This window comes from Seriola lalandi, unplaced genomic scaffold, assembly GCF_002814215.2.
Source record: "Seriola lalandi dorsalis isolate HSWRI2012SDOR001 ecotype SW California unplaced genomic scaffold, Sedor1 jcf7180002054982, whole genome shotgun sequence".
Taxonomy (NCBI): domain Eukaryota; kingdom Metazoa; phylum Chordata; class Actinopteri; order Carangiformes; family Carangidae; genus Seriola; species Seriola lalandi.
In genome coordinates this window covers 543392-559488 of record NW_019525531.1, presented here as the reverse complement: position 1 = coordinate 559488, position 16097 = coordinate 543392, and the positions used below count along the sequence as shown (strand labels likewise).

At 37.4% G+C, this 16097-nt stretch overlaps 1 protein-coding gene across 2 annotated transcripts; it reads left to right on the top strand.

Moving 5' to 3' along the window:
* Window positions 1-1136: 1136 nt before the first annotated feature.
* On the top strand, window positions 1137-15706 carry stard3nl (STARD3 N-terminal like). 2 transcript variants are annotated; one of them, XM_023396691.2, is made up of 9 exons: window positions 1137-1267; window positions 5854-6162; window positions 9524-9601; window positions 9867-9944; window positions 10588-10641; window positions 11544-11661; window positions 13026-13124; window positions 14705-14772; window positions 14868-15706. In XM_023396691.2, the coding sequence occupies exons 2-8, from the start codon at window positions 5959-5961 to the stop codon at window positions 14767-14769; spliced, it is 696 nt and encodes a 231-aa protein (XP_023252459.1). In that variant the 5' UTR covers window positions 1137-1267; window positions 5854-5958; the 3' UTR covers window positions 14770-14772; window positions 14868-15706. The 2 variants fall into 2 exon arrangements, with proteins under 2 accessions (XP_023252459.1, XP_023252458.1); XM_023396690.2 differs by having other exon boundaries at window positions 14705-14779.
* The last annotated feature ends 391 nt before the right edge of the window (window positions 15707-16097 follow it).

Genomic DNA, 16097 nt, shown 5'->3' with positions numbered 1-16097 from the left:
GTGCATGAGGTTTTATAAAACTGTAATTATCATGATAATAATCAATGAGGAGATGATTCATTATTTTATTTTCCATCTCTGAGATTCAGGTGAAACAAACTGATTGTGTAGATGGAGTGAAGTGAATAAAGCAGTTTTTCTTAAAAAATAAATAAAATATTTTCTTCTGTCTTTATTCCATGATGGATGAGATGGATAAAATGTGAAATGAATATGAGAGTCTAACACCATAAAATACTGTATATATCCAATATACAGTGTAAATCCATGGAGGTATATGATAGTTTTTGTTTAATTTAATCTTAATCTTTTCCATATGAGAAACTGCTATCAGGTCTCTATAGATTCTTTTGAATATTTACATTGATGGTATTTTTAAATCTTAATGACTGTTAATGATTACTGTGTCTTGGATTAATTCATAACAATATCTTTATAAATGCACAGTGGCCTACAGGGGCCCCAAAATCCCCAGACTCAATGTGCTTTAATTGGTGCTTGGATATTAAATTTTTCCACATTAACACTAAAATACAATATGTACCAAGATGGACCCTGCATTAGAATATTTGGTGCTCACATGTTAGGAAAATAAAGTGGTATTCAATTAAATTACATGGGCCAAACAGCCAAAATTTTGCCCCTGCAGATACCCCTATCAGGTTAATCTGGTCCTTTCCATGTTCACAACCACAACACTTTCTGTCTCTAAATCATATGTTGCTAAACTAACCAATCAGAGCTGAGGAGGACTTAGACTAAGGTAGATAAGAGATTGAATCAGTAGGTTACTGTAACTGTTTTTAAAGATGCACGTGTAAATATTTATATTTGTAAATAAGTAAATAACAATTGTATAAACATAAATATGAAAATAGTTAACCATAAACATGAATGTGTAAATAGTTAATGATATAAACACTGTTCATGACATTATTCTTTAAAGTATCCTTACTTTACATTTTCTGCCCAAAACTAATGCATTGTACGTCCAAATAGAAGTTGAGACAATTTTGACCAAAGGAAAAGCTGCTGATACCCAACAAGACCACTAGGGGGGGACGTAACGTCAACTGTAATCTACAGACTTCATATCCCAGGATCCCTCGCGTCTGTTTTTTCTTTAACGTGCAGCCTAGCTCCTTCCGGTTCGAGCAGACGAAGGGGAAACAGATGACTCTGCTGCAGCTTTCAGGTTGAGGTTGACTGAAAACATCCAAGGGCTGTTTCAGAACATTTAAACCGCCAGAAGGAGTCAGTTTGAGAGGTAAGGAGACGTTTTAAAACGACGGTTTAAACTCACGATTTTAAGCTAACTAGCTAACCAGTTGTCAAACGAGCTGGACGATGCTGTAAACACCTCTGTGTCATGGCATCCTTGGACGGCGTTACAGATGCACCGGGATGATTTGCTTCATTTTATTTCATCGTCTCCCGCTCGGCATTTGCTCGTGCATCAGGTAAAGCAGCTCAGGTGTGTTGCTGCTGAGGAATTTGCGCTGGTATTGTTGTTGTAGCTGTTTGGCCTCCTTCTGTCTTCGCCTCAGGCAGTTTCTCTGTGTTTCCGTGTCCAGCTGCACATTTGCACCAGTAATGTCAAGTAGTGCAGTTTTCATTTTTAAGTGGTTCATCTCTGTGACATTTGATGAGATGATACGATTACATGTTTTTTTTTTTTTTTTTGTGCGGTATCAGCAGGGGTTTGGACCATATATCAGGCCTTGTGAACAGGGAGTGTGGTCATAAGTACTCTGTTGTGTCCGAGTTTGACTCCTAACCTGGTTCGGGCTCTGACATTGACTTAAGAAACCTCCTTATGCATCTGCCCTTTATATGATCATAACATTACCTGTGCTTCCTGTTACCTGTTGGTTGCAGGTGTGTCTAGACTCTAGGATGAACCCAGTCCACTTATTTGATCTGCTGGATTTGACTTCTCCATCCCATCTAGCACTGCAACTAGTGATTTATTTTCTCTTCTCATCTGTCTGACAAATATTTTCTTATATTTTTCCTTTGGTCAAAAATATGGAAAAATTGTCCATCACAATATCTTAGAGCACAAAGTCGTGTCTACAGACTGCTGGGTTGTCTGACCACCACTTGAAAACCCAAAGATATTTTATTTACTATCATGAAAGACACAGAAAAGCAGTCCTCACATTTGGAAATCAGGAAGCTGTCAGTGTTTTGCATTTATTTGCTTTGCATTGGACCCTGTACCAATTTAGGATCAGTCCTCGTCACCCTACCATAATTACATTGTTTACCATCATATTTTATGTTTAACTGACTAACTCCTGTTTATGTTAAGTTTAGTTTCTGAAACATGACAGATATTGTCAAAAAATACCCATCACATTTTTGCAGAGCCAAAGGTCACATCTTAAATATCTTTCTTTGGTCAACCAACAACCCAAAAATATTTAGCTCACAATGATGTGTGACAAAGAAAAGCAGCAAATCTTCTCATTTTACCGAATGGAGCTGTAATTTTTTTATTATTTCACAATTTTTGCACAAAACATTTACTGTAACGAACAATTCATTGTCAAAATAGTTGCTGATTAATTTTATATCGGTCGACTAATTCATTAATTGACAGCTATAATTGTGTTTGTGTCTTTCTCTCCTTAATGACCCACTTTATATTAACCATAAATCAAATTATGACAAGTAGCGGTCGACCGATTAATCGAGCCGATCAACGGCATTTTTTTCATAATCAGCATCGGCCGATTAAACAAAAAATTAATGCCGACACCATAGACAGAACTTTGTTCGTAGGAGTCAGTGAGATTGGGACCATTGATGGGAAGAAAAGGCTCACTGGGGAAAATGCTGAGAAACTTGCAGCTCATAACCTGGGACTACTGAGTAACTTCGTTTAACTGGGGAGAAGAGATGCTGCTACTCTGTACAATATTGATATTGTTTATTTATTTTTTTATTTATGTAAGTTTATTTTTTATTCTCTCAAGTGTACTAAAACTTTATTTATTTTACTTTTTTACAAGTTTACCTGTGGACATTTAGGTTAACTTTTTTTTTTTTTTTTAAATTTAACATAAGTGCACTAAAGAGTGCAGATCTATTGCAGACAATGCAAACAGCAATGTTCAATAAATGTTACTTTCAGCAATTTTTTGTCTTATTTGTTATTGTTATTAAATTCTTATATTTAATCAGATAATATATATGTGTGTGTGTGTATATATATATATATATACTTCCTTCATATCCTTCATATCCTTCATATATATATATATATATATATATATGAAGCCAATCAGAAGAGAGGCTAACAGGCTCTGAGAGGAGATGTAAAACTGTGTTGAAATGGTTTCTGGTTCTTAAAACCACAAATATATCTTATGGATTAACACTTAAAATAAAACATCAGAAAAGTGTCAAATATTCCGACAAAGTAAGAGACCAGCTATGAACATAGAGGAGCATTTAGCAGCTCAAGAAACATTTATATTCTTTTAGGAGTTGGTGGTGACCAAAACAGAGCTGAAAGTAGAGTGAATATCAGACTGAACAACGTCACCACTCCAGATGAATTAATGTTACCCTGTGTTTTTTGAGTTGTGTGTCTGTGAGCTCCATCAAAAAAAGAAAAAAATCTTTTAATTCAGCTTTAATTAATCAGCAGTTATTATAATGTCTTATAATAAGGAACGAGCTGTTAGTTATGTTTAAGAAATGATTTGTCACAGAGCTGGTATCGTAGTAATGTGATTAAAAATATGCTTTGGTCTTAAAGAAGCACAAGACTTAAAGAGCTTCTCCTGCATTCATCCAGATTATACCGGAGAAACAGTTGCACCAAAGTTTCAGTGAAATCCACTAATCTGTAAAAATCCTGTGACCAGTAGACCACTAAGATTCATTTAAAACTTGAAAACAGCCTGATTAAGTCTGAAAAGAATCTAAACACACAGATAGAAATGATTCAAATTAGGGATGTCATGATGTAGGTTTCTTGCCCTGACCCGAGTCCTTTTAATATCGAGTGTTTGCCAATTCTGATCCACTTCTGTTTCACTTCTGTAAAACTGGCATCCCTGCACCAGTAAAGGAATTAGCTTAGTATTGACTCCAATTCAGAATTTGTTTGTGACAGAAACTTTTTTTATCAACCACAGAAACAGGAAACAATTTACATTTCCCGGCACTTGTTTCTTGTATCAGGACCTTTGAACATGAGGTTTTATTGTCCCCTGGAATCTCCTTTGAGTTGTAACTCTCGTCCTCTTAGTGTGTTGCTTTCTCAGACACAGATATCTCTGTTTCGGTCTCACCCAGAATCTGATTGTATAAAGAACAACAGGCTCCAGCAATGTTGATGACTTTTCAGTGCATTAAAGTATTGAAAACTTCTTCAACTATCATAATAATAATTATAATGTAGTATTAAAGGTAGATGGGTGAAAAGGAGCAAATATATATCTTTGTTTGGTTTTTAATTTTATGACCTTTTATGAATTTCAATCTTTTTTTTTTTTTTTTTTGCAGGTGTCTTCATAATTTGAATTCAGACAATAATTATTTTAACTCCCTGATTATTATTTGCCATTTTAAAAGCATAGGATAAGAAACAATAACTAAAAACAGAACAATAGAACCATTTTAACCCCAAATTACCTATTTCTGTTTTTAATCTATGATGGAAATTCCTTTATTATAATGTGTTTTCCAATATGATTATGCTCTTATGAGTAGATGTGTCACATTGCAGATGAATGCAGGTGAGTGGCTCTTATAGATAGATATAGATATTAGGAATATTGTTGTCGACTGGTATTCGAGTACCAGCTCTCATCAGGACTAGACGAGAACTGATTTCAGTTTCCACTACAGAATACTGCGAGTGGACGCATTACAGCAGCCCTCCAGCTACAGCTGCATTTTCAATGTGAATAACTTGAAATGCTGAAACATTTTGTTCATAAAAAAATATTTCCCGAAAAGAAAAAACTGCCCAAAAGCATCGAAGGGTTAAATCAGTTTACACATTTAGTCTGGTGCAGCTATAAAAGCTCTGTGACATGTGAAGAGGAAGCTGCAAGTGGTGAAGGATTTAGTTTCAGGGGAAATGACAGCGCATGATGTGACTTGTGAGAGTTAACAGTTTTCTTTGCTTGATGTTTTCCTTTTGATACAGAATTGTTCTGTTTTCAGTTCGGTGCCTTGATCAATTATAAACTGCTACCACCAGAGGGTCGGAGACGAATTTAACGTCACTTAATGCTGCTTTAAAACAGACACAGTTTGGTTCCGGCAGAGTGTCTTTTCAGTTGGTCTATATCAGAGCGACTTACAGTTCTGGCTTCACTTCCTAAAACATTGTGAACAACAACAGTTATATGGAGGTCAAGGCCCAAAGTCATAGCACCCAGAAAATGTCTGCGTCATGTACCAATCATTTCAGTTCCTGAAAGCAATATATATAGATATACGATTTATTTCCAGTGAAGCATTTGAAACATGAAAGTTAGTTTGAAATGGTGACTTCAGGTACTTTAACGTTATTCCTGCCCAACAGTAAAGAGAAGTGTAACATACATGTTAAAGGATTAAAGTTCACGTTGAGTCTCGTGTTTGAGGTCAAAGGTCAGAACTTCTCAAATCACCCCTGCATGATAAGCAGCCTCACTTCCCCCGACTGTCCATTCATGTAATATTTCCACTGAAACATGTCTTCTGGTTCCTGCTCTTTTTGCTTTAAAAATGTATCAATTCAGTTATTCAGCGATCCGCTGCAAAAAGTAGTCCCCACCAAATGCATTGTTTGCTCCTTGTGAGAGTAACATTGTTTTATGACCTTTTGCTTCTCCCTCCCTGCAGATGCAGTGATGCAGTTTACCTGTACTGAGTGAGTCCACGTTCCCAGCGTTAACCAGTGGGCGAGCGGGGGGCGTGCAGCCTTGCCCAGAGTGGGCGTGGCCGGCGATGGACAGCCGATGCAGCAGCAGCGCCGATTCACGGCTGACCGGCAGAGGGTTGGGCTCTATCAACACCACGCCCATCTGCGCGAGGGTGGAGTCGTACGAAGCCGTGGAGAAGAAGTGCATCTCTGACGTGAGGAGGACCTTCTGCCTCTTCGTCACCTTTGACCTCTTGTTCATCACCTTGCTCTGGATCATAGAGCTCAATGTAAGACCTGGCTGTTTGTGTTGTGGATGTGAGTCAGACACTGAATGAATGTTTCAGAGATTAATGAGAGTTTTCAGGGGGAGACGCAACGTTTCATTTGTGATTTTTTAAAAACCGGATCTCTGACTGTCCCTTCCATCTTCAATCTTGTCCTGACGATGATGGGAGTGTCATTAAAACAAATTGCTGGATACTATAATGTTTTGGCCACCCATCCAATGAGAGTAGAGATATTTCACTGGACGCCACAAACGTCAGCCTCGAGAGGAAAAGTCAGGCGATCACCAGCGTCTTATGCTGTGTCTCAAATCGGGGCACTTCAGGCAGTACCCTCACACGTAGTAAACTGTGTATACAGAATACTCGGTGGCATAGTGCGTCAGTTTCAACAGGGTAGCGTTGAAAATCAAAACGCTGTTGTGCGCTCGACGGAAATGACGATCGCAACAGGTGACCTGGCGATGGTCGCCCTCCTGCTGCTCTGCTCACTTGACTTCAGAATTTGTGTTTTACTTTCCTGTGTGCCGCTTGTGTCATGCTTCATGGAAATTAGGCCGCCATCAACGCAGATGATGCGTCCTCCTTTTGTGGTCTCCGTTTTTCACAAGTTTCACCAGCATTTTAAGTGCACAATCCAGGTACTTACAGTGCACTGCATGTTGCCGTTTCACTGTGAATGAGCTTATTCACCCAAAATAGCAAGTGTGAGTGAGATGATATAAGATCAGATAAGATGTACCTTTATTGATCCCCTGCAGAGGAAATTCAAATTGACAGAGCGGCACAAGGGATTCTCATAAGTCATAAGAAATAAAGTCAGAATAGAAAAGGAATCAAAAAATGAATTAGAAATAATGTATACAATAGTACGTGAACTGAGACACAGCATTAGTATTAGTTGAATGTCTCCAGCGAATGTCAAGGCAATCCATCAAATGTTTGTTGAGACATTTCAGTCTGGACCAAAGTGGCGAAGCTAAAAGCAAAAGGACGTTTCAGTGCAAAACAAAAATAAGTGTATTGTATATTGTTTTGCTGCAGATGTGCTAATTAGCCACCATAGCATCCTGCCACAGTGTCTGTACATTTAGTGGATAAAAACAGACTCCCTGAATTCTCCAAAGAGATACCTCTTTAGATATTTTTAATTCTTGTGCAGAGATTATAATAACTTGTTGAAAGTTTGTTGCAAACACTCAGCTCTATGTTCACAGACTAAAAATAGAGTAAAGACAAAACCCAAACTTTCAGTCTTCAGGCTTTTGGCATCAGTTCACAGTAGTTTTGTTTTAATTCAGCCGCTGGGATTCTTGTATCAAGGGAGAAATGTATTGTGCATTTGAACGTTTTTTATTCTATTTGATATGTTGCCTTAACCAAACATTAACCAAACATTAACATCACCAGTGTCAGGTGATGACTTCAGCTGACCCTTGTTCATCATCAGTTGATTGTATTTTACGTAACACTCATAACACAGATAAGTACGCTTGTAATATATCTACAACTGTACGCAAACTGATGCGTTTACGGTCCAATGTGTTTTTTTGTTTTTGTATGAAATGTGTCAAAGCTGAACAGAAACGGGTCAGGTGCTGCTGGAGAAGTGAATCGAGGTCACGCTGCTGTAAAACTTTGCGCCCTGAATGAGGAAGTGATTTGTACCGTGGCACACATTCCCAGAATGCTCCAGATTCAGCAAAGTCAACCTCGAGCACTGAAATAGCTTTTGTGTACACAGGAGGAGGGGGGGGGCAGGCGGCCGGCCTCACCCTCGCACTTTTTTGTATAACTTTATTTGAGAGGACATTCCAGTGACTCACATTCATGACACTCAAGTTTTTATTCAGTGTGCGGCTTTAAACCTGGTTTTACTGACGTCTGAGGTTTGTCTGGAACTCGCACGTAGATGTAGATGAAGTAGATGTTGACTCAGAGGTTTCCTGCCTTTCAAGAAGTTTTCCTTCCTTCCTCTCTGTAACACTAAATATAAGCAGTCTGGTTGTTAACATAGCTCTGTTCTGACCTGAGCCCAGGCTTAGAAAACAATGCAACAGCTCTGGATCTACCAGCATTTCACTTGCCAAGTAAAAGTTATTCCTCTGGTCAGCTTTGGAGGAGTAGCAGCAGGAGTTGACGTGTCCTGGACTACATAGGTTTAGTCAACATCCCCATATATACACTGGTTAAATTAAAAACTCTGAAAAGATGTTCAATGCTGATTAAAATGTGTGTGACTGATTGAAATAACAGCTGTAGCCTACTTATTTATCACCTTATCTACTTGATCCAAATACAATATAACATCATATCTTAGATATTTACATAGATATAGATGTCTCGGAAATTTCTGTGGCCTTTTTTCTCACTATTTAAATGTAAAAGTAATTGTCAAATTAACTGATATTAAGTCTGTATATTTGAGTGTTGGGCCCACCAACCCAACTGAACACCATATTAAAAGTAGGTATTTGTGTAGTTGTGTGAATATACACCTGTAGTTGTAGAGACACAGTTTGAGAAGCTGCTGAGGACAAACAGCATCTGTCTGTAATAAAACTTCATCAACAAGTAACACGTAAATCATTGTGGAGGGAAATTCCAAAGCTGGGTTTAGTCACCTAAACAGTTTCCACAACAAGTGGCACTTTTAGCCAGATATTCGATTCCAGTCATACTGATGATACCACCGGGACTGACGAGGCAGCTGAGTGAACTGAATCCAGTCAAACAGGGATTAGAGTTCTCACTTTCAGTCCAGTGTTTGGGCTGAGTCGGGCTTCAACATTCCTTCAGTTGATGAAGTTATTTTATATCAGTGGAAAGCAAATAGCAGTCAGAAAATCAACATGATTTTTCATAAATCTGCTGTAGATACAAGTTTGTTTGTTGTAACTGAGTAAATACAAACCGATGGAAATGATGTCATCTGCCCTCATACGATCCTAAAACACTTTTAAAAGTCAGCGTTATTCCTAATGAATTAAAAGGAATGAACAAACAACATGAACTACATGTAGGAATGTATAAATGCAACCCCTCAAAACACAGCTGTTCTGTATTACCCGCCCATCAGCAGCTCTCAACTACCTCACTAATTGAGATTTAGTTTGTTTAATCCGCTCACGAGCAGAGTGTAAAACATACACATAAACTGTTCCTTCAAAATTCCAAATCTAATTGACGATATATTGGCCAATATTCATTTATTAACACAACATAAACAAATATTTTTTTTCTACCAAATCTTTTTCATTTTTAGAGGCTGTGAATAATAGTGATCACCAGTGTGAGTAAAAATGAGAAGATGAACGTTTCAGGGGAGTTTTGTATTGATCAGTAGTTTGTGTTTGTGCGACAGGTGAACGGCGGCATTCAGCAGCAGCTGGATAAAGAAGTCCTGCACTACGACTACCACGCTTCTTTCTTCGACATCTTTGTAAGATTTTCAATTTTTTTCATAATTAGTTTACACAAAAACATGTTTAAATGTTCAACTTTGTTCATACCTTTTTTTTCCTTTGGTTTCCCATAACCTATTCCAATTCCTTCTTGTGTTTCTTTCCTTGCTTTCTCCATTTCTTCTGTTTTTTTAATCCTATTGTTATTGTTACATTGTATTCTCTTTTTTTCTTCACCCCTTTACTTCTTCACATTTTCTGTTCTATGCTTCTTCCATGTCTTTTCTTCCTCTCCTCCCTCAGCTGCTGGCTGTTTTCAGGTTTGCCGCTCTCATCTTGGCGTACGCCGTCTGTAAGCTTCGTCACTGGTGGGCCATCGCGGTAAGTTTTTCCTGCCATCATATGACAGTGTTTCTTTATTTGTACCAGCAGGTATAAGTTCCAGCAATAACAGCATTTCACTGCTGCTTTTCAGTCTTAATGGAAGATGGAACAAATGCGATTTTTCCTATTCAGAGTTTTGGATGTGAGATGGCTCAGGCACTATTTTCTCTGCTTCATGAAAAGAACTAAATTTTATTTAAAGAAACTGAAATTAAACATAATAATGATCATAATTATAGATAAAGCACTTTTCACTTCTTCTAAACCCACGTTGCAAAGTGCTCTACACAAGGCAACAAAATAAAACATGCAGGTCGTAATTAAAACAAGCAATCAGAAATACAAAGTAAAGTGTCTTGGTGCAAATAGACCAAAGGAAGAGCAAGAGGGCGATCAGTAAAAATCAATATAAACCTTTTAAGTTTTTCTCAGTTTTAAGAAGAGATTTAAAATAAACTGACTCATGCAGGGGGTCTTTATTGTGTTGTAAGGTGTAAGGTCTGTTATTTTGTCCACCCCCTGTATTTTTCAGTCACAGATAGTCAGTTGTTGAGGAAACATTTTTCTATGATGAGAAAACAATTATTTGTAACACCCTTCTGTTTCCTGGTTGAGTGTAATGGCGTCTCTGTTTGTGCAGATCACCACTGCGGTCAGCTGTGCTTTCCTCATCGTTAAAGTCATTTTATCAAAGGTAAGTTTAATCTGACTGTAAGGACACATTTCTTTTCAGTTTATGCAACAGTTTCATTAGTGGTGTTCCAGCTCAGAGGTCAAAAGGTCAGCGCCATCAGCAGGCCACTGCTCACTCATTACTCCACCTGCTGGTCATTGTCAGAACCGCTTATCACTGGTTGTAGTTATAATCTAACATTAGTTTATCAGCTTGATGCTTAATTACTTTTACTAATTTTATGATAATTATTTATAAACATGATGAAAATGTTTTTGTGCCCTTTTAAATGTTTTCATCACATTATCTTATGTTTTATCTTATCTTATTTTAACTTTCATGTAAACCACTTTGTGTTGAGTTGCCTTTAGTTAATCATCATTATTATTGTTGTTATTATTATTAGATATAATTGACACAAATAACAAATGAGTGTAATAGGATTATTTTTGTCAGCGGAGTTCATTTCTTTATCTATGAATGACTTTCTGGTAAACAAAAGGAATATATAAATGTTGATGCATAACCCCCATTTTTTAATATGTTTTTACGTAGTCTGTGTAATAACAATGATTCATATTCATTTCCAAACATTGTCTTTGTCTGTAAACATGCAGGCCCCAGTTTATCAACCCGGTTGCTTCAAATTTTTCTATGTTGAGTTTATTTAGCAGCAGTCTACAAAGCTGTGAGTGTAGGATTAGATATTCAGGCTAAAAATCCCAAATAAGACCAAAAACACAAAGTGGTTTTACATAAAATAAAATCTTTATCAGGTCTTTGTGTTTTTTTCTTTTTTTTAATCAGATGAGGTACTACAGTCAGTGTACTGAAAACTGAAGTCATTCTCTATCTGTGTGTGTGTGTGTGTGTGTGTGTGTGTGTGTGTGTGTGTGTGTGTGTGTGTGTGTGTGTGTGTGTAGCTGCTGTCTCAGGGGGCCTTTGGGTACCTGCTGCCCATCATCTCCTTTGTGTTAGCGTGGATAGAAACATGGCTGCTAGACTTCAAGGTTCTGCCTCAGGAGGCCGAGGACGAAAACAGTGAGTCACTCAGCTCTTCACTAATACCATATCCACTATTATAACTGTTAGTACTGTTACTAATGCTACTGCTAACATTACTGCTAATACAAAGTCCACAGCTCCGTCACTTGAGTCAGACTACAGATCCTCCTGGTCAGATATGACTCCAATACCAGTGAGAGTTGTTCAGTCACATCTTCACTTGAGTTAAAGTACTGGAGAACATAATTTTGAGAATACGAAATTATTCAAAAGTACAGTTTTTTTATGTCAATGTAGTATTGTTAGTAGTAGTATTGTTCCACATTTACAGAACCTGATGACTGAAACAACCTGCTGACTGTAGAACAATACATACAGCATATTATACAATAACAGCTTGTGTAATCTGCTACAGAGCTGATAGAAATGGCCATAAAAACACAGCTGAATCAACAAAAGGAGCCATTGGAGTTTCCTTATTTTTTTAATTTAGGCAGTGATGAAGTGTGGTCGTGGTAAACACAGCAAACATTTAAAAGAGAAGAATCTTTCTTTATTTCTAAAATTTCAAGCATGGACACTGCCAAGTTCAAATTCATTCTACTGCTTCAGAGTGAGAGTACTTCATAGAAATGTCGTGGAGGCAAAAGTACAATATTTGTCTGTTCACTATTATTGTTTTGGAAACTTATGACTGTTACTCCACTACACTTAAGTAAAGTACAGATACTCAAAAATATATTTAAGTACAGTACTTAAGTAAATGTACTTTGTTACTGTCCACCCCTGGCTAATATTATAACTATTAACACTATTATTCTGTGGCCGAAGAAGTATTCAGAATATTTACTCCAGTAAAAGTACCAATACATCCATGTAAAAATACTCACTCCAAGTAAAAGCATTCAATTCAGTAAAGTTACTCTAATATAACTCTGCTACTGCATTAGTACTATGACCACTGTGACCACTACTACTGCTACTGCTTATAGCCTCAGCCTCATTACTACTGCTACTAATACTGCAACCAACAATAACAATTCTGCTGTTGATATTAAGATCACCACTACTACTAGTATCATGACTATTACTGCTACTATCACTTGTATTACTAGTACCGCTACTACTGTAATACTGTGGTTATTCCTTGTGATAGTACCAGGGTTACTACCACTACTACTAGCATGACTATTATCACTATATCACTAGTACTGCTGCCACTATTAGTATTGATATTGGTACAATTTTATAATTAAATCATTACTGTTACATCTTTTAATGTAACGAGTATTCTGCAACTTCTACTAGGCCTACTGTTATTACTACGTCTACCAGTATTAAGACCGTGTGCTCACTCTGCTGTCACAGTCCCCTCATGTGTCTTCCTGTTTGTGTTTCAGGGTATCAGTCATTCATGGACGCCACAGAGCGAGCTCCACTCATGTGTCCGGGTCCTTTATCTGACGGACAGTTCTACTCTCCACCAGAGTCTGTGGCAGGTCTGTTTACTCACCCTGAACCCAGAAAAACAATCCAAAATATCTTAGACTTACCTCAACCTGTTTCCTGATGATCCATGAACCCGGTTTGATGATGGGAAGCGTGGCTGCTGTAATCCAGGCTCAGTGGGGCTGTTGATTTGTCTTCAGTTTAGCTGTGGTTCAAGGTTTAAGACTGTCGTCCGGGTCAAACCCAATTTCTCCTCAGCAGCTGCAGTTTAAACTGCCCCTGTGGTTTAATCTGAACCTCATTGCTGTGTCCTGTAGAAACCACCTGAGCTCCAGTAGAGGTCACTGTTTCTGAGGTTCTGCAGACCAGGGGATTTGTTACATGTTTGACTGGTCTGTCGTGCTGGTCCAGTCTTATTTTTGTGAAACAGTCTAACACAAGTCAGACTGTTTCACAAAAATAAGCATGGACCGTGGTACCATGGTAACAAATAATGACACCTGCGCTGACCAGTAGCACCCAACAACAAAAAAACAGGCTCATGATTTGTTATTGTACGTATATTTTAGTTGAACTCTTCGCTGAGTTTCTAAAGTAAAACGTCCTTTTAACCGTTGAATTCTTCCAGTAAACAAACATGTCCTGCTGAGGGTAAACGGAGCTCAGTGGTTGGATGTGGTTCCTCTGTTGGCCTTTCTTTTTTTTTTTCTTCTTTTTTTTAAGTCTTAATTTACCCAGAATTCATTGTAACACAGTCCAGCTTAAGATAGTCAAGAACTAAAGTGCTTTGTGCAACAGATGAATTCAGACTCGGTCTATCTGAAGTCTGACTATTTGTTCTATCTAAGCCACAGTCAAAGTCTGTGTTATGACTGGTTTAACTGAAGCCTGCTGCAGACTTTATGCTGCTTTATGTCGCTCAGATCATTTCATTTATTTGTAAAACCTGTTCTTTTGAAGGAAACACTACAATCAAGTGTCAAACTTATAATATTACGTACAATTAAAATTGTCAGTTCTTCAATTCAGTTTGGGATGCCAATTCATTTTTAACTGTGATGAAAAAAGTAAAAAAGTAAATGAGAACTGGGACAAAATAAATTACATCTTAAGGTGACAAATTAAAACAAAACTATAACGACAAACTAACTCATTACTGTTGTAATGCAAACTCTTATTCAACAACCTGCAGAATCACACAGTGTAGCTCCGGGTTAGTTGAACGGTATCCTCCACTGCCCAAACAAAACCAAAAAATGTATCTGCTTGACCTGCTGCGTTCAGAGGTTCTTGGAGGAAACAGATTTATGGAGTAGACTACAAAAACGACAGGCGACACTTTTTTTTTTTATAAATAGCTAATGTAACATTAAAAAACATTGTTCCTTTTGGACAGGGCCAGGTTAGCTGTATCCCCCTGAGTCCAGTCTTTATGCTAAGCTAAACTGGCTAATGGCCTCCTGATACTTAACGCACACACGAGCGGTATCGATCCTCGTCTATCTCCTGGCAAGAAAGTGAATAAACGTATTTCCCAAAACGTCAAATGATTCCTTTAAGGCCCCTGCTCATATTGTTTTTGAATTGGCTGTTTTATCTTCACACTGATTTGTTTCTGTCTTGTTTTCAGACTCTGATGAGGATCTGGATGATAAACATGATCCAGAAAAAGGGCTCATTCAGCAGGTGATTTAACAGGTAACAGGTATGTTCTAACATTTCCTGTATGTTCCTTGAGGTTGATGCTTGCCCAAAACCTCCATTCATGTATTGCCATTTTTTCCTCTCCTCAGGATCTCTCCTTGTTCTCCTGCTCCTGTTGTGCTACTGAGGGAAAATTCTGCCTTACACATTCTGCCATTTTAGTTTTTATTCATCTAAAAAGAAGTTTTTGTAAACTCGCACCCCACGAATGCACTTCAGTTTCTGATAACAGCCTTCTGCATGTACACAGATTGGAAACCTGCTGCTTTAAAAGCTACTTCAGTGTCATGACTTGTGGTTATTTTTTTAGGACTTTTGTTTTGCACTTTGTGTCTGTAGCTCCCCGATGCCCCAAGAAGAATTTGGTTTTTAAAAAAGATTAAATCAATATATTTTAGATCAGTTTCAGTATCAAACAAACCATTTATTTCTTCTCTGAGGTAATCATGTCTTATATTTCCGATGTCATGTTTACTTTTTTAATTTGTTGATCATTTTCACTTGCTTGGGTTTGAAGTCACTGTAAAGGAAAATAAGCTCGCTCCATAGACTGCATAGAAAAGAAGGATTTCTCGGCCAGTATTGAGTTTATGGACCATGTTTGTAGCAAATGAGACGAAATATTTACAATTTACTTAGTTAAAACGACTTAGAAATGTATTCAGTGATTTTTCAGACTTCCTGCTCTCGAAAAAACACTGAAACAACCTGCATGGAACAATATTATAAAGATCTGCAGCGTTTACACCTGAATGTTGGGGATACTGAGCTGGAGGAGCTGTAAACTGCTCTCAAAAGCTGCCGATGTGAGTGGAAATTAAAAAAAAAAAAAAGTGTACATATCTTCATGCATGCCTTGCAAGCCCAGTGGTTTTGTTTTTACCAAAAAGCTTGTCTGTAAAATAGAATGATTAAAATGTGAAACTCAGTGTGTTTGTCCTTTTTTGTCATTTTACTTTTGATTCCAGTATTCAGCTTTTTTTTGTTGTTCATGGCATCAGTATTCTCCTTAACTACTGGGGCCCAAAGTGTCCAAAATGTAATAAATTGGACATATAATAAATAATTACTACATAATTGGGGGGGACCTCATATTTTTCAGCTTAGTATTATTAAATGTTATTTATGCTACTTTTCAAAATAAAAGTTAAATTTATTTCCATTTATGTCCTGCTGTATTTATCTCAAAACTTCCCTTTTCCAAAGTATGTTTTTATTTTTTTAAATGCTAGTTGTATTTTATGACACCACATTTCAGGATAATTTTGAATAAAAACTCCTGGAATTAAGTAAGAATTACTTAAAACTTTTTGGAAAAG

Bases quoted from the DNA above. Each gene is read 5' to 3' on its own strand.
- stard3nl (XM_023396691.2), top strand. From the start codon at position 5,959: ATGGACAGCCGATGCAGCAGCAGCGCCGATTCACGGCTGACCGGCAGA. The intron at 10,642-11,543 runs GTAAGTTTAATC...GTGTGTGTGTAG, and splicing joins TTAAAGTCATTTTATCAAAG to CTGCTGTCTCAGGGGGCCTT. The intron at 13,125-14,704 runs GTCTGTTTACTC...TCTTGTTTTCAG, and splicing joins TCCACCAGAGTCTGTGGCAG to ACTCTGATGAGGATCTGGAT.